At 46.7% G+C, this 18786-nt stretch overlaps 1 protein-coding gene across 2 annotated transcripts in view; it reads right to left on the minus strand.

Annotated features, from left to right (window-relative positions):
* Positions 1 to 14405, minus strand: part of TMC3 (transmembrane channel like 3) — a 32628-nt gene extending 18223 nt beyond the window's left edge. For both annotated transcript variants that reach the window (XM_040969285.1, XM_040969284.1), the window contains exons 1-9: positions 14317 to 14405; positions 12980 to 13126; positions 9156 to 9231; positions 4838 to 4919; positions 3800 to 3906; positions 3050 to 3148; positions 2815 to 2957; positions 1244 to 1391; positions 498 to 541 (exon numbers count right to left, since the gene is read on the minus strand). In XM_040969285.1, coding sequence (XP_040825219.1) covers positions 498 to 541; positions 1244 to 1391; positions 2815 to 2957; positions 3050 to 3148; positions 3800 to 3906; positions 4838 to 4919; positions 9156 to 9231; positions 12980 to 13126; positions 14317 to 14405 — 935 coding nt within the window. The remainder of the gene's footprint in view (positions 1 to 497; positions 542 to 1243; positions 1392 to 2814; positions 2958 to 3049; positions 3149 to 3799; positions 3907 to 4837; positions 4920 to 9155; positions 9232 to 12979; positions 13127 to 14316) is intronic.
* Positions 14406 to 18786: the final 4381 nt, after the last annotated feature.

Consider the following 18786-nt stretch of genomic DNA (forward strand, 5'->3'; position numbering starts at 1 on the left):
TTGATATGAGGTGGCAGTTCCTCATCCCTGGGTACTGGGACGTGTGGGAAATCACGAGTGGTTTTCGCCTTTGTCTTTCCCTTTCTCCCAGGAACAAGAAGAAATAGCAAATTTGGAAGCAATGAGTTCACCCAATTTTCCCTAAACCTTGATCTTCCCCACCCGGATAACCATGAAATCATTATTAAAAAATAAAACTTGTAAAAAAAAAAAGATAGGCAAACACCTGCTTTGTTATCTAAAATAAGAAAGCAGAAAACTGGGCAACCTGAGACTTGTTGAGGGATTTGTGGAGGGAGAAAGACCCCCTTATAAATCCTGTTAGAGAAAAAAGCACCCTGTGCCCTCAGACCACATGCCTGGATAAGTGGATCTGACAGAGAAAGAAGAGCAGCTGGCAGTTGCAAAAAGAAAACACAGACACCTGTGTTATTTGTCCCAAAGTGAAATAAAATCCCCCCTGCGAGCAGCCCGGGCCGGGGAGCAGCAGCACTTACAGACTTTTGTTCTTCTTCTTCTCCTGTTCTTCCAGGATCGCCTCCTGGCAGGAGAAACAGACCCAGCATGAACATCTCAGCACTGCCATGAATTAGAACCCCCCTAATAATGGCTTCCCCAGCCCTCAGACCCTTGTCTCTTCTGCCTGAAACTTCATTCTGGAAGATTTTGTGGCTACCAACCCCTTATGTGCCAATGAGCTGATAATCAATTGAAGGCTGTACAAAGGGAATGGCTAGAATCATGTAAATGGCCCAAATTCTTTGGTCTCAGGTGGGCATCAGTTAGCTGTCCAAGTCCCTGAGTGCTTTGGAATGCATGAGCTTCTCAGGTTTGATTAAAAGCCCACGCCCACCTTTTGTATGTATTTATTGCTTATGGATTACATTAGGAATTTAAAAAAATAATAATGAAAAACACGCATCACAGAAAATTTATGCACAAAATAAAATTTCCCTTTAAATTCTATCTTTCCAAGAAGTTGTTGAAACATCCTTCTAGACATGTGATCTTATTGATCGAGAATACACAGGTTGAAGTGTTACAAGAAGGATGTTTTTAAAGGACTGTAAAGGGGGTGCTCTGTTACTTCTTTCCCACAATCCACGAGGCCATGGCTGTATTCCCTGGGCCAGCATGTGGGCAGCAGGTACTTTGGGGGACCCAGGCGGTTCAGACTCAGACCCTCTGAGCTCACCCTGCTCAGGGCCTTCTCTCTGCAACCTGATCCAGCTCGCTCACTCACCCTGATGCTGTTCACAATGGCAGCTGTTTTGCTCTCTGCAGCCTCGGGGTTCCCAATAAGGTAATCCCAGGCACAAAACACTCGCCAGCAGAAAGCGTAGTTTTCGTGGGAGGCGCTGGCAAGGCTGGTGCGGGAGTTCTTGGCCATCCTGCAAAAGAGGGCTCAGGACAAGGTGATAGGAAGAGTTTCAGATGTGGGTTCATCCCTGGGGGCTTGGGCAGGCTCACTCCGAGCCTTGGTGGCCATGTGGCAAAGCTGCCCCCTGTGGTGGACGCAGAGCCCTGCCTGGCCTTCAGTCCACACTTCTGGCTAGCTCTTTTGCATAGTGTGAGCACTGGAGTGGCCACGGAGGGGCAGCCGGTCACTGCAGGTGTGTGTACCCTGAGGAACTGGCCATCCTTCTTCTATGTACAAACTACAGAAGCTGCCTTCTCGGAGGGCCTGCCTGCAGTCACTCTAGCCCTTGGGGACTTGGTGAAGCTGTGGACCCACCCACTCACCCACCTTTAGGTACTGGGAATCAAGGGCTGGGATCCTCCATCTCTTGGAACTCTGCTTGTCCCTTAGGCTGGCCCTCCTGTGTTCAGGTTTAACACTCTGTTCTGCTCTACACTTTGCTAAATGACGCAACCACAACAGGCAGGGTGATAAAGGGAGGTGGCTCAGATCAGAGAGGTGTAGCAAGGTGAGCCAAGGGGATGGGGAGAGAGAATAAAAAGGGGCAATAGGGGTGGAAATGGGAAGGAAACGCTGGTCTGTACTTCTATTGCTAGAGACAGTCCATGCTGGAAGGGTGCCTGTCCATGTAACAGATGAGGTCCACTGAGGGCTAGCGAGTTCCTGCAGGTGCCACAGAGAGGTGACATAGCAACTCTTTAACCTTGTTTCCTCTCAGGGATTCAAAAGGTGTGCCAGGTACATCACAGCCCAGGCAAAGGGGGCAAACATTGTGGCACAGTGGGCTAAGCTGCCATTTGGGCTGCCAGCAGCCCAACCCAAACATCTCTGCTTTGATCCAGCATCCCACAAATGGGTATCCTGGAGGCATGAGTTGAGTCCCTGTGCCTCTGCCACCCCATGTGGGAGACCTGAATGGAGCTCCCAGCATTAGGCTGCAGCCTCGCCCAATGCTGACTGTTATGGGCATGTAGGAAGATCTCCTCTCTCTCTCTCTCTCTCTCTCTCTCTCTCTCTCTCTCTCTCTGCCTTTCAAATGAATAGATGAATAAATACATACTTAATACATCTTTTCTAGAAAAGAATCTGGCAGGCCACAAGGTCACACTTGGCGTTTAGCTCTCTATTGGCTCAGCTAGAACATTACCTAAAATGGGATCCGCTGTTAAGTCTACCTGATTCTTGTCTCCTCTAGAACCCAGCACAGATCCTAGCACCCAGTTCTAAGTGTTCCATCATTGCTGGTTAGAAAGGAAGACAAAATCCTGTAGCCTTCCTCATCTGTGAAATGAACACAGTGATCCCTTCGCTTGGCAGCGTTATTGGCAAGATTCAGCTAGCCCACACGGCCCACGGCTCTCCAAATGGCCTTGGGAGAAGCCGAGCGCTCGTACTTTTTCAAGAGGATGATGAAGCTGTAGGCGAACACCGCCATGCCCACCAGGAAGTAGGCCAAGGGCAGCCGGTAGCCTGCTCTCCCGATCCGCCTCTCCCTGCCGTAGTAGCCGTAGAAGAGGACTGAGTACTGCAGATAGCCCTGAGAAGAGAACGCACCCGGGTCCTTCCCGATTCTCAGAGCACATCAAGTCCCTCCCACCTGGCAGGGGCAAGGTCAAGCACCAGCCTCACCCCCAGGGACCAGACGGTGTCCAGGTCTTGGGCCGATGCCAGGAGCTCTCCCGGGATGCTCTTGCTGGCTGTGCTTCCGAATGGCTGGCCGGCTATCAGCTGGGAAGAGAACAAAGGGTCTCCTGGGAGGTCCTGCAGGAGGGCACTGGGAGGTAGAGAGGCCACGCCTGGGGGATGGAGAGCTGGATCTCTGCTTAATTCTCATCCCTGGGAAACTAGATTTTTCTCTTATTTGAGGGGACCTTGTCTGGGTGAGACATTGCGTCTATGGGGGTATTGGTAAAGGCATCGCCAATGGCTCTGTTACTTTTATGAGGCTGAAGTTCGGTGGAGAAGTGAATTGGCAAACTAGATGTTAGACCTAGTCTGGGCCCTTGTCTGTTTTCTTATGGCCTGGGAACTGAGATTGGTTTCTGCATTTTGAAATGGCCCAAAAGGAAGAAAAAATCCAAAGAAGAATCATATTTTGTGATTGCATAAAAACAACATGGGGGGAGGGGTCCACATAGAAAATTGAAGTGGTGCACAGCCAGGCCTGCTTGCAGATTGTGGCAGCTGTGGTGGAGACTGTGGGCCCACGGAGCCTCAGATATTTAGCATCTGGCCCTTTATGGGGAACGCTGGTGACCCCTGTTTGCCTTTGACCGTATGCACTTCACTGGGATAGCGAGAGTGCTCACTCTAACGCATGGCTCTCTCACTTCTCCTCCCAACACAGGGTGCATTTTTCGTTGCCGGCACAGGCCTTACCTCGGGGATGACAATAAAAGCCCCTGTCATGATTGTGAGCACGATATTAATCCCAAACAGCCATCTCAAGAATATGAAATAGGAGGCCACGCCTGACCCGAAATGACCTGAAGAAAAGATGAGACCATGAGAATGAACGGCTTATATGAAATCCTCGTCTCTGAAGTTTTTAGCTTACTCTCCCTTATTCTGCCTCCCTAAACAATGGGATAAAATGGACATCTCTCTTTGTGCTTTCTCGGTTGCTACTCTAAGATGAATTTTAAGTGTTTCATTTAGAGAACTTTTAATTATTAAACCTCTCTTTGGGTGAAAATTTCTTTTTTTTTTTAATGTGATAAAAAGATCATGGGGCTTTGCTTAGTGATCTTGTTCTATCAAATCACTTTTTTTAAAATTAAAAGGCAGAGATACCTGGAGAGTGAGGAACAAAGAGAGAGGCAAAACAGAGAGCTGCTGTTTCTGATTCATTCCCTCCGTGTCCAGAACCCCTGGGGCTGGGCTGGGGCCGAAGCCAGAAGCCAACGTCATGGTCTGATCTCCCCACTGGAGGACAGGACCTCCATTATGACAACTACCAAATCTTTCCATGTCTCTATAGCCTGTGGTCCAATTTGGGATATTTTTAATTTTGGATTTATCAGTTTATTTGTATATCGTGTGCTGCATGTGTCGTATGTGTAATTGTGGATATGATTTATTTTTTTAGCAATTTTTTTCCTCCATGACTACAATGGTTTCTCAGAAAATGGAGTTTATGTTTGTTCATTGCATTCATGGTGAATGAACTAGAGAGCAAATGTACCAGGAGAGACCAGCAAAGCTACTTTGGGAAGGTGTGTTGAGGGAGGAGATGTGACAGGCCCTTGCTTCCTGTCCCATGTCCCATATCCTACATTTTGCATTGGTGCAACACCAGCTATGCCAGAATCCCTGGCATGTGGCACAAGGACCAGGGCCCACCAGGCCCATCCGGGCTGTGAGTTGGCCTCAGGTGCCACATGCCTGCCTGCCATACACTCAGGCGCAATGACTTACTTTCGATTTTCTTTATCCTCATTTCCCAGGGAATGAATATGACCATGAAGTTGCAGGCGAGGCGAGCAAATTTCTTCCAGAGCTGGGAAGGAAGGAGCTGGATTAGATTTCCCTGGGGTAGGGGTCTGGTAGTCACCCTACTGGTACCACTGATGATGGAAGCACTGGCTAGGGCCCAAGTGCCCTTTTGTCCTCTATGCTATTGACCAGGGGAGTAGACATTTGCCTTGGGCTTCAACCCATGATGTCTGCATTGAAGGCCATGTTCCATAGGGGGATGGTTTACCATGTTGTACCATTCATGACACAGCATCCAAGGACAATGGGAATGACCTCAGGAATGAAGTCAAGATTCACACCCATGTGGCTTCACCATAGTCTTAAGGTAGCTAAGAGATGACCCAACCCTCCAGGTGATTGCAGCTCATCCCTCACCAAAGACCAAGAGTCTCCCCTGACACAAGCCCATGCACCTTGCAGTCTGCAGCTGGCTGGTGGTTCCTCAGCCTTACTCGGGACCAAAGGTGCTAGGAATAAGGCCTGGAAATGCAGCCTGCCTTGTGGATTTCAGATGTAATTGCCAAAAGCTCAAAAACATTTTTTTGTTTTTCCTCCAAGGAGAATACAACCTGACAGTGGCCCTGCTTTCCAATAAATGAGCAAATGAATGAATAAATACATACATAAATAAATGAACATGGGCAGGTCATGCATTTTAACACACAAACAATCTGGGTTTGTGTTGGAGGCAAATGATATCATAGCAGAAAAAAGGGGGACAAATGCAATTACCACATTGTGAACTGTAAGGCAGCACCCGGGCCTGCCACAGTCGCGGATGTTAATGTCGTTCTGGCTGTGTCTGCTCAGGCCAGACGGCTGCTTGCAAATGCAAGTCAAAATTTTATCAGAAGTCGGAAGTGTTCTTCCACGCTTGTGGATCAAGCTTCTGACACAATCTCTCCCATCACCCACAGGGTCTCAGTAACCAGAAACTTCTTCTCCCTGTTAACTCCCCTGGGGATCATCTCTGGTCTCCCTTGTTATGCGTCTCACATCCTACCTGACATCACCATCATTTTGTTCCATCTGGCTTCTCCCCTAGCCATCGAGGGGAAGATTAAGGCTTCAGGGACCTTTGCTGGGTGCGCACATATCCCTTGGCAAGGGTTTGGGGTTAGAAAATGTCGGAGCTTCTGGGCCTGTTTTTCAAGTTCCACAGTCTAAGAAGACTGCATGGAGGAGCAGATAGGAGTTCGGTTTTAGCTCTGCATCTGTCTTACTATGCCCCTTGACAAATGATCATAATGCACAATACAGGTGAAAACAGTGCAGCATCTATAGATAGGAAATGTGCAGTCCCTTCTGCGGCCATGTACTTGGAGAGCCAGAGGCCCCAGACTCAGTCTAGAGTGCCCAGAAGCTCACACCAGCAACGACAGTCAACTCTAGCTGTCCCTGGAGGAGTTTCCTAGAGGCGAGCATGATTGGAAAAGGTGACTTATCAATAGCCAATGTTTGATAAACCCTGTGGAAACTGTCAGGTTTCTAGGAAGATTGGCACCAAATGTTCATGGCCAACGCCTTGAGACTTCGGAGTGATCCAAGATATTAACAGCAAAGCTGAGGCAGAGAAAAGGGAAACCAAACTTGGAACACAGCGTTTTTTTGTTTTTTTTGTGGACTTGGGTTCCTAAGTTTGGGGAAGAACTTGTGTTTGGGGCACTGCTAAATGTTGGTAAATTATTTCATCTGGAACTTGTTGTTTTACTACCTTAATTTTGAAAGCTTCATTTGGGAAGAATCAGCTCCTTCTTTCCTCTTTGGAAAGGTTCCTAATGTCAACCAGACATACCAGAGTTTATGCGAGGTGTAATTCTTCACAGTGAGTGTCAGGCTATCTAGGCTGTGGTTTCTTGGGCATACAGGCAGTGCAGAAGGCATACGTAAGCTCAGCTGGGGTGGTTTGCTTTTGAGTAGAGGGGAGATGGGGCTACACAATCAAGGCCACCATGTGTCACTGTTTTTTAGTTCTGGGGGAGAAAAACCTTGAGGTCAAGGGCCGTGTAGCTGGGGAGGTCATTACTGAGTCATTGAAATCCAATAGGTAGACAATGGCCAGATTATGTGGGCCATGGAAAGGGGTCTGGATTTAGTGCTACCTGTACTGAGCTATTATTACTATTGTTGTCGTTATTATTACTATTATAAGAAAGGGGAAAATGGGCTATTTTCTGTTTCAAAGGTTGCCCTGGCTCCTGAGCAGAGGTGAGGGGTCTGTAGGGGACTCCTTTTAGGGAGCCCCCAGTGATTATCCCATCAAAGACAGATGTTTCCTGAAGAGAGAGTGTCCTTGACCAATCATGCCATGCTTGCTCTCAGAAGCCTGAAGTCTCTTACTGGTATCATGAGGGAAACAAAAGACACGGAATGTTAGAACTAGGAAAAAGCTTAAGAGTCAGACACAGGGGCTCAACTACCATGTTGGATGTGTAATTCGCATTCAATTTACTGGTACTAATAGACCAGTACCTTGCATTGCTTTATGTTTTTTTTTTTTTTTTTATGAAGATCTTTTTATTTGTTTGAAGGCAAAGTTCGGGAAAGTTGGGGCAGAGGGGGGAGAGAGAGAGAGAGAGAGAGAGAGAGACAGAGAGAGATTGTTCATCTGCTAGGTCACTCCCCAGATATCCTCAAAAGCCAGGGCTAGGCCAAGCTGCCACCAGGAGCCAGAAGATTGGCAAAGAGCTGGAAGTGGAGCAGCCGGGACTTGAACCCATTATGCCACAATGCCAGCCCCAGCTTCATCTGAACCCAAGGGAATAGCGTTGTGCTATTTTTTGAATGTTTTCTTGGGACTGTTGTTGTGGTGTAGTAGGTAAAGCTGCACCTGTGATGCAGGCATCACGTCTGGGCATGAATGAGTCCTGGCAGCTGCACTAACGGTCCAGCTCCCCGCCAATGTGCCTGGGAAAGCATCAGAGAATGGTCCAAGGGCTAGGACCTTTGTGACAATGGGGAAGAACAAGCTGAAGTTCCTGGCTTCTGGCTTTAGCCTGACTTTACCATGGCGGTTGTGGGAATCTGAGGGAGTGAGCCAGCAAGTAAAAGATCTCTTTCTTCTTTCTGCTTTTTCTGCTATGGTTATTTTACCTTTCAGACAAGCAAATAATTAAAAAAAAACCTCAAAACTTAAAATATATATAATTTTCAACTTTGGGGCAGCTATCAGGAGACTAATAAGTTCTTTAATTGTGGCTGATATCAATTATTAAAGTTCTTGAGAAATTATTGTTAAGATATTAAGAATCAAGAAAGAAATAGGTCATAGTCTTTTCTGCAGTGATCATAGCTCTGTCATTTATCCTTCAAGGAATGAGAAAAGATAGGGAAAGTCACATGTGTACATATGTTCTCAATAGGATTTCTGCTGATGATGACAAAATCCTGCAAATACTGAATCCAGCAGACAGATGAAGAATTAAATTGATATTTACTTATCTGATGAACTGTTACCTAGTCATTAAAAGCAAAGCATGCATGAGTGAAAAAAGAAGAAGACTTTTTTTTTTGGTACACTATAATCTGGTGTGAGAAGTAGGTATTTATGCGATTACTAATATGTGAGAATTTTGGAAGGACACCATATCGAGGACGGGAGGCACAGGAAGAAAAGTGATTTTTTAAATCTTTGCTTTCTAAACACTTATGAAGTGTTTTTATAATAGATAGTGTCAGTGTCAAGTTTTGCCCTTAGCAACTGAACGGGAAACCAAGCAAACATAAATCTTGGCATTGTGCTCTGAAGTGGACATCTGAACATGCCTGCAACTATACACAGTGCAAAACAAAATGCAGCTTACTCTTGGGAATGCACTTTAAAGCATTAGTAAAAAATGAAATTAAGAGATGCATATATCTTAGTGCCAAATTTTTGAAATCTATGCATATGAGAAACCTTCCAAAAGCTCATTTAAAACTGCAAGGATTTTTTTTTTCATCCAAACACACTTATCCCTGACTGCTGTTTTCCATGAACAATCTGAAACACCCTGGAATGAGTGGGATGGAGTAAGAGAAGATGCTAGACTATTCCTACAGGGAAGACATCCTTTTCCTAGTGCATGAGGCTTGCCCAGGTCACACCGTTTGAAGCACAGGCTGGAATCCAAGTTTGGGGAAATTCCTGCTCTCTAGCTCTTTATCTTGCTCTGCAGCTGCGGGCAGTCCAAGTACCACGGCAAGTGCAGTGAAAAGCACAACTTTCCTGGCGACCACAGCTGAGGGGGTGTGGGCAGGGCTTCTGCACGATCTTTACCTCTGCACCTGCTGCTTGGTAGCCTCGGGTTCTGGTCAACCTCCCTTCAAACTTCAGCACAATCTGCTTGGCTCGTCTGAAAGAGGAAAAGCATGGGGCGAACACGATGCCATCACACTGACAGTTGTGTAGACGATGTGAAGAGACAGTGGGAGGAAGTGATGCACCAATGTAGGCAGACCTTACATTTTCAATTCCAACTTTTGATAACCAGAACACTCTTTAAATTTTCTTCTTTAATGTTTCAAGGGATGAATTGTCCAAAAATAATGAAGTCATGCTAGAATTAGTTACCACTGATGTTCTTTCTTTTCTTTTATTTTTCTTTTTTTTTTTTTTTAAGATTTGTTTGAAAGGCAGAATGATAGAGAGATGTCTATGTGTTGGTTCACTCCCCAAATGGCTGCAACAACAGGGCTGGGCCAGGCCTAAGCTAGGAACCTACAGCTCCATCCTCCACTCTTATGTGGGTGGCAGGGGCTTAAGCACTCAAGCCACCATTTGCAGTTCTCTCTTGCTTGTTAGCAGGGAGCTGGATTGGAAGCTGAGCAGCCAAAACAGGAGCTTAATTGTGCCACTGGCTTCATTGTGCCACCCCACAGCCAATCTGCTTAAAGCCCTTCCCTGATTCTGGTGTTTCCTTGGGAACCACTGGTCTTGAAAACCCAGCGATCAGGGGCTGGGGCTGCCACTGCTTCACTTAGCAACCCTCCTATTGTTGTCAGTTCTTTGGCAGTAGAATCAGACCAAGTTTTAGACAATGCACTTTGAGAAATGGGAGACATCTGGCTCATATGAACAAGAAAGATGCATCTGTGTGTCCATGAGAAACCTGATTAAGCCCCCCTCAAATCCTGACACCGTAGCCAATCACTTCCTTGTGTCAATTCACCTAATATCCCCCCTTGAGTGTTCAAGGGGATATAAATGGACTGGAACCATTGGAATGGATGGCTAAATCCACACTCAAGTGAGCAGCAGAAATAGAAAATAAATGTTGGTGACAGATGTCACCTTCAGGCTCAACTAGTCATACTCTGCCCAAGTGTAGAGACCCTCATCATTCATGTGATGGTCGGTTGCCCTCTGTCAATTGTCATCAGTGTTTGGAGAGCTTACTTTTGCATCAGCCAATTGGCAGGCTCAGCACATTTCCTTGTTAGGATGCTCTTTCAAGTGCATCTCAAGCAAGCTCCTAGGTATACCCTTTTGGGTCTGTGTGCTCCCTTGGAAGACATGAGGAACAAGCTGATTCCCTTTGCAACAGGCACAGTGAGTTCTTCATAATTAGACCCAACCGAGTGCCTGGCATTGACACCCCTCTCTGCAGTCCAGCCTTCGCACTGGCTTTACATGGGTCGGAACCAGAAGTGCAGGTAAGGGTACGAGTTGGCATTTTACTCTGAGCCATGGCTACCACCTTAAGGTGCATTTTCAGAAGTGCTATCTGCTACAAGCATCTAGAAAATAAAGGTCTCTCAAAGTTGAACAAGATCTCATCTAATTTATCTAAACCTTTTATTTTTATTCTTATATATATATATCCTGAACACCTGCTTTGAGTCAAGCATGGCAGAGCTCAAAGGAAAGTAGAACAGAACAAATACCTTACAAGAACCCATTACCTAAGCCAGAAAGGAAATTTCATAACTGAGATAATGGGAGTGGCAAGTGCTAGGACAGGAGTGTGGTCAGGCAAGGCGGCAGGGAGGGGTGAATCCGACCTGGACCTGCATTGGTTCTGCCAGGACTGGCCACAGGGAAACAAGCCTGTGCCACACTTTTCCAGAGAAGTGGCATTTCTCTGTATCGGGCAGTCAGGGTCCCTCAGTGGTCAGGCTCCAGTGCTTTCTGCACTCTTCCTGGGATGAGCCTCAGCAGGTCCAGTTAGTGCAGCCTTGCTCCAGTAGCTTCTCAAGGTGACGGGGAGGTGATGTGTGTGACAGGGATGACAAATGAGAAGTGAGCTGTGTGAGAAGAGTGCCCTGGCCATTGGTGTTGGCCCTGCAAAGTGGCAGAAGTCTTGAATTGCTTCCTGGGGCTGAAGTGCTTTGGCAGATTAAGTAGCATTCAAGGTTCAGGAGGGTCCAAGCTCCTTCGACTCAGACAGCAACTAACCAGAGTCATTTCAGAAGAACTTCTCAACTTTCTCCTGGAACACATGCCCTTCTGGGTTTTTGGATGAATTGCTCTGATGATCACTTTGGTTTTAAGTATCTATTGGAATACAGATATATCTATATGTTTATCTATCTATCTATCTATCTATCTATCTATCTATCTATCTATCATCTATCTATCTAAATCTGTTCTATAAGACAACACTGGAATGTGGAGGTCAGAGAACCTGGTTTCAATACCAGCGCTCAGAAGCTCTGGGCAGCCTGGGTTACTCTCTTTGTGTCTCTGAGTATCAACCTTTCCAACTAACAAAGGGATTCAATGCTCTCCTGAGTCACACAACTCCACACGAGGAGTGCTGATGACAAACAGAAGCAGGGGCCAGGAGGCCGAGTGGGAAACTTCTGCAGGTAAAGACGGCAGCTGACTTCAACTCCCTGCTGCAGCTGGCTGAGGGCCAGGTGCTTGGATGGGAAGAACAGGGTCTGGTTGGAAGACTGAGGAGGGAAGAACTAGGAGGGAAAAAAGGGCAAGAACAATAGATAGCAGATACAGAGAAGGATTTCTGCTGGGTGCCCAGGCAAGCAAGCTGTGGGCACTGCTCTGTTCACCTGTGAGTGCCCGATGACCAGTTCCCTCCTCCCCTAGGCTCCAGGAGGTCAGTAGCACAGGCCAGGGACATCCTGTGACTGAGGCATCAGGATCAACCTTCCTCAGCACCTGCCATGCTTAGTAACACTCTGTGCCAGGCATGATGATAAGCACACACATGGTTTGTCCTGATGAATCCTTCCATGGCTGCCGGTGGGTCTCACATGCACAGCAGGCAGAAAGAATCTGTCTGAATGGGAATGACAGATGCTGGGCTGTCTCCCAGAGTTTGATTCCATAATTGTGAGGGCTTCCAGGGTTTCTGAGTTTTCCAAACACCCGGGGAGCTTATCTGCTGATGGTTTTGGCAACCTAGTGTGGAAGATAAGGGTTGCGCCTCATCATCCCTTTAGCATGATAGAGAAAGGAACCAGTACTAGGGGAAATGAAGAACATGACCCACAAACCCCAAGGCTAGAAGGTGAGAAATGTAGTGTTCGATTCAGCTGATCCGTGAGCAGCTTTCAGCATTAAGCTCTGCTCTAGGCAGATTCTCTTCTAAGCCAAGCACCACCAGAATCTGGCTTTCCATGGAGATGGCACTCCCCCAGAGGGATAGAGCAGTCACATGGTTAAAATAAACAACTATTTTTTTATTTGACCTTTTATCCTTATTTGTAGAAGACTGGTGTCAATATCTAGTGTTCAGGAGGTTTATTTTTTGGTACAACCATGAATATACCACATGGGGCACACCTACATCTCATATCAGATTGCCTGGGTTTGAGTCCCAGCCCTGCTTCCAATTCCATGCACACGATGGCCCAAGTACGTGGCTCTCTGCCACCGCATGGGAGACCCAGATGGTTTTCTTGGCTCTGGGTTTTGATCTGGCCCTACCTCAGCTGTTGAAGGCACATAGGGAGTGAACTGGTGAGGTGGAAGCTTTCTGTCTCTCTCTGTGTTTCAAATCAATATACCTCATCTTTGGAAAAGAAGCAGACCAGAAGGTGTCTGCCAACACACACCTCCCACCCAGCACAGACTCATGGATAAGGCATGGTGGGTTACTGGAAAACGTATCTGCAAGTATGAGCTCCTGAGGTCCTTACCTCAGTGCCTTCAGCTTCTGTCCCATGGTCCAGGGTCGACAGCGAATGTTTGCCACGAGATCCTTCTGGAACTGTATGTTCTGGAAGATTTGTTCCGGGTCACTGCTGTCCCCTGTTTCAGCTGCATTGAAGCTGTCCTCCAAGTTGCTGAGTGGGCAAAGGCATGAGGCAGGAAATCTGATTAATAGAATTGCTTCCAGCCAAGACTGTCTTTCTCCGGACAAGTTCAGTAGCTTGCTGCCCCACGGTCAGCTGTGTGAGATGTGTGTGTGTGTGGGGGGGGTGGTTCATGGAGGTAGGGAGAACATTTGGCCATGTGAGCAGCTGGTTGGAATGCATTTGTTGGTTTCTATTACTTTATCAGGCCAGCAGAAGACAGTGATTTCTTGGGGTGCAAGGTAATCAGAAGGAGACAAGAGGGTTCTTACATACAATCCCCTACTGGCAGCATCTTCAGTGAGCAAATTGACTGCTTTGTCAGGCTGATTCCAATTATCAGCTAATTTTAGCACCAGTCCCCTTTGTTCTCCCCCTCCGCATGCAAAATCAATAATAATAAAATACAATAATTTAATAATAAATATAAACAAAAGCAATACATGTAACAACTTTACCATAAATGCAAATAAGTGTAAAATAGATTATTAAAAAAAACATATCTTTTTCAGACTTCCCACTCCAATTCATTTTAAGCCCAAAATGAAGAAGGCAAAAACAGACAGCAAGTTCTGTGAACAAGAAACTGGCTAAGCAAAGTTCCACCAGTGAACTGTTTCAGGGAACTCATTACCCTCTGTAGGAACACGTTTCAAGACGCAGCAACCTTCATTCTCCCTTACCAGGCTGCTTCTGACACAACCTTCCAAGAGGTGGTGAGAGTATTTTTTCTAGGGCAATTTGTTGCTCTCTAAGTGTGGGTTGTTGTTTATATCTCTGGGGAAACGTCTCCACCTTTCCCTAGGTTTTCCTAGACCTTTACAGACACGTCACAATTTTTGCCTCCGTACTCTCAACCGCTTGCAACTGGGCTGAAGTCTTTTCCAGTGAATGTCTTACTGATGGTGGCAGAGGAGTGATCCTCATGATACTGTGGGTGTGGACAGCAACCAACCAGGTTGGCAAGCAGGTTTGAAGAATCTGGGTCAACAAGCAGCTCCCTGTGCTGCTGAGCTCATTACTTCGGGGGTGCAAGAACCTGGAGACATGACTGAGTTTCTGAGTCTATTCAAAAGCAGAATGGAACAGGACAGGGACCTTGCTCTTTGCTTAGGAGGCCCACGCATCCCTCCCTGGTGCACCTGCCTCCTCTCCCCAGCTGATCTTTGGGACCCACTCACCTGAGTAGCAGGGACTCCTGGTAGAGATAGCATTGGCTGGCATTGCGTCGGATGCTTCTGTAGCGCTGGGATGCCTTGGAGGGTTTCATGGTGCCCACCTGCTGCTGAGGATCCCTGGGGCTGGGCAGGGAGCTGGCAGGCAAGGGTTCTGCTCCAGCGGAGGGCTCTGCAGAGCTGCTCTGCACTCCAGCTCTCAGGAGCAGGACCACGCCTGCACCCGGTGCTGGGAGCAGGGGGAAGAAGCAGGAGGCCGAGCATGCATATGTAATGCTAGGGGGGCCGGGAGGCACTGATTGGCTGGAGGCTGCAGAGACCAAGGTGGGGGGCAGGGTTGGCCAGGTGAGCTAGGACTGAGCTGGCGCTGCCGGGATAAAGATAATTCCATCTTCTGTTCAGCCTTTGGTTTGCAGAGCTCTTTGTATGTGTTGCTGTGGCCAGTGTTTGCAAAACACCAGGGCAACAAGAAAGGCAGGGTTTGGTGGGTCCATGCCTAACCCCCATAAGAACGAGGTTTAAAGAGAGTCTTACCCGTGCCCACCTGTCATGGTTAGGGGAGGCATGGTTACACTGAATTGTTTCTGCTTATTTTTTTTTTTCTATTTTTAAAAAACGATCAAGCTACAGCAATTTCAACAGGACAGTGCCACACACATCTGTCTGCTCTCTCCCCACATTTGCCTATTGCTGCATGTTCCTGCAATTAATTTCTTCTTCTATCATCTTCCTCCCCACGAACAGCATTTGAAAGTAAGTTGTATGCAAAATGACACACTCAATATTTTTGTATGATATTACCAATCGTCACATGGACGTTTTGATCATTTTGCTATATTTAACATTTCCCTAAAGCATGGTCGCATTAAGAGGCACAGCGGCGGAAATGAAGAGGTTTTAAGGGGTTTCATGGTTAGAAGATATGAATTGGATGCAGACTAGACTCTAAGAGGTTCAGAAACTTGATTGCTTCCTGTGGGATGGAGTGCCCAGCCTATCCTCAGCTTTTAAGTAAACACGAGTAGCTCCTGGCCACAGGCAGGGACTCAGTTTGCTTGTCAACAGAAGAGTCCTTGTTGTCAGCTGTGCGCTGAGATTCCTGGTCCAAAACCTCCTTTGCAGATCTAGGACTGGCCTGCAGCTTCTCTATTTGAGGCTTACCATGACCAACTGCTTGCTCACAGCACTGAGGTGAGTAGCTGCTTTGTAGCAACCGACCAGGGAGGTGTGGGACTCAAGAAAGGACCCATTCAGTTGAACGCTTTATATAGTACCTTCCCAAAGAGACTTAGCAGGTGGGTGAATAAATGACTGAAATTGGTGCTACATGACAGAATAAGAAAGAGAATCCACTCTCAACTTCTGGTGTGGAGTGAGCCCGTTGACAAACATGGAGTTCCCACTAAAAGGCAAGTCAGAGACCCAGTCTAGGATGCCGGGGTTTACAGAGTCCTGGGCAGGTGTTCAGAGCTCAGGCTCAGCTGTGGGAAGGGAGCGCAGAACTGCATGAGTGCCAGAGCTGGCAGTGGGTCAGAAACGGACCCGGGGGCCTCTGAGACCAGGTCGTTTGTTTGCCAATTTGTCTGAGGCCAATTTGGCTTGATGGTTTTTCTAGTACATTAGATAAAATGTGTGCTTATCAAATGGACAAATGGCATTTTCAATAGCATCATTTTTAGCCTTGCTGGATTTTTTTAATATTGTTTCAGAGATCTGCACACATTTGCATAGTCTACTTACGATCATTTCAATGTATTTGTCACCCTGCAATTTGGAAAACCCATTGTCTGATTTTGAAATAAGACTCAAAATTTGAAAACATTTTATCTTTTTTTTTTTTAAGATTTATTTTTATTATTTTTTCATTGGAAAGGCGGATATACAGAGAGGAGAGACAGAGAGGAAGATCTTCCATCCGATGATTCGCTCCCCAAGTGAGCGCAACGGGTCGATACTATGCCTATCCCGAAGCCAGGAGCCTCTTCCGGGTCTCCCACGCGGGTGCAGGGTCCCAAAGCTTTGGGCCGTCCTCGACTGCTTTCCCAGGCCACAGGCAGGGAGCTGGAAGGGAAGCGGGGCTGCCGGGATTAGAACCGGCGCCCATATGGGATCCCGGGCGTGCAAGGCGAGGACTTAACCACTTGCGCCACCGCGCCGGGCCCGAAAACATTTTATCTTGGGGCCTGCACTGTGTTACTGAGCGAAGCAACTGCTAAAGACACGGGCACTTAGGGAACTTATTGGTGTGTTGGCTCAATCCTTAGTGGCTCTGTTTCAGATCCAGCTGCTTGCTAATATGTCTGGGAAAGTACTTGGATCCCTACTACCCACGTGGGAGATCCAGACAGAGTTTCCGGTTCCTGACTTCAACCCGGCTCAGCCCTGGCTGTTGTGCTCTTTGGGAAGCTAGCTAGCAGATAGAAGAGCACTCTTTGCCCCCTCACTCATGTCCCTCACCCTTTCAAATCAATCAACCAATACACGTTTAAAGTATTTATATTCACCCCGTGCAATTGAACTTTCAGTTTCTTCCTTCAATTTTCACCCTGAAAGCTCATTCCAAATCAGGTTTTTGTTTCGGTGAACATGCTTTGCCCATAGAACACTAAGGGGAATGCTCTGAAGGGCTCAACTCTATCTCACGTTGACCTCCCACGTTCCGGCTCTGCCAGGGATTTCCTGCTGCTTTTAGCATCATTTCTTTAAAATTACTTTTCCAAAAGTGCAACTACCAGAGTCAAGGGAGCATCGTTTGGGGGAAAATTCATTATGTTGTCAAAGAAATGCTATTAGCTTTACATTTGCACTGATTTGATGTTTTTTATTATTCTTCGTACAATGAATGACTATTGCTTTTGGCATGATCTTACTAGCCATGGAGTGATGGTGAGTTGTGAGACACCAGGCTGATACATGTAGACTGCTGTGGTTTGCGATGATGGAATTAGGGTAGTTAGCATAATTTGCATACACATCATCTCAAATATTTACCGATTTAAAAAGATTTATTTATTTATTTATTTATATTGGAAAGTCATATTTACAGAGAGAAGGAGAGATAGACAGATCTTCCACCCGCTGGTTCATTTCCCCAAATGGCTGCAACAGCTGGAGTTAAGTTGATGTGAAGCCTGAAGTCAGAAGCCAGGAGCTTCTTCTGGGTCTCCCATGCAGGTGCAGGGTCCCAAGGCTTTGGGCCGTCCTCAGTTGCTTTCCCAGGCCACAAGCAGGGAGCTGGAATAGAAGTGGAGCAGCTGGGATATGAACTGATGCCCATATGGGATCCTGGCACATGCAAGGTGAGGATTTTAGTCACTAGCCTATCACTGTGCTGGGCCCAAATATTTACCACTTTTGTAGGAGGGTCTTGGGAACATTCAAAATCCCCTTTCCTAGCTGTTCCTGAAGCCCACCATAAATTACAATGAGCTTCTAATGTGGAGAAGTTTGCCTGTGGTTTGTCTCTCGACAGTTTTCTTTGAGTACCCCCATGGCTGACCTCCTTATGGTCAGTTCAGGGGAGGTCCGGAGTGTCTGTCTTTGATGGGCCCATGCTCCCCCTCCCCCATCCCCTTCCTGTCTGCTCCTGTGGACTGCGAAGGACCAGGCAGAAGACGGAAGTTGGGAGGATGTTGCTTTCTGAAGCAAGGGGCTTAATTACTGTGCATGCATTTGGCTTCCTCTGACAATTTGATTAGAGGCCTTAGATGTACTGGATAATTTTAAGTTAGGCAGAATTTGACTATAGATAAAATGACTAAAAATTGGATTCCTTAAATGCTCGTAAGTGGTACATACCCCCTCTTTGCTCCCCCACTTCCCCCTCCTCACACAGAGCAGACCAGATCCAGATAATGCTAAAATGAGCTGAAGTGACCGTCCCACACTAAATGCTTCCAGAATCTGTGATGGGAGAAGCAAAGTCGTACAGGGAGAGAGAGAGAGAGAGATAAATGTTAGGGAGCACCTAGCTGTGCAACATGAATCCCTTTCAGATTAAAAAAATAAAATAGTAAAACTTAGTTATAAGTCCCAGCAGGCTTTAACAGAAATCATCAGATGGCTTAGCTTACAGGAACAAAAACATTCATTTCCTACGTCATCAATTAAAGACTATTTTTCCTGCTAAGTGAATTCTGTTCTGAGACATTAATATCCCTGGGCACATCTTAAATGACTGTGAGTCCAGTATCTCCTACTGTCCATAATATCAAACTCCCTCTTGTTGCCAAGCTACACGCCCCCACAAACTATCTGAAGTTGTTGCTGTAAGAATCCCCACACTTGGTTCTGCTCTCCCAAGGCACAAAAAGTCAATCACTGACATTGGGGTTTTTGAAGGAAGGTGGTGTTAAACGAGAAGCCGAGAAAAATGAGCTGGGCAGCTATGACTTAATGCCCAGATTCCCCAAGGGGTTAGTGGTGAAGGTTCTTACGGACTGAAATTGGCATTGAGAGGTGCAAGGTCAGTTTATG

The sequence above is a fragment of the Ochotona curzoniae genome, unplaced genomic scaffold (assembly GCF_017591425.1).
Source record: "Ochotona curzoniae isolate NIBS_2020 unplaced genomic scaffold, NIBS_Ocur_1.0 scaffold_4701, whole genome shotgun sequence".
Classification (NCBI taxonomy): Eukaryota; Metazoa; Chordata; class Mammalia; order Lagomorpha; family Ochotonidae; genus Ochotona; species Ochotona curzoniae.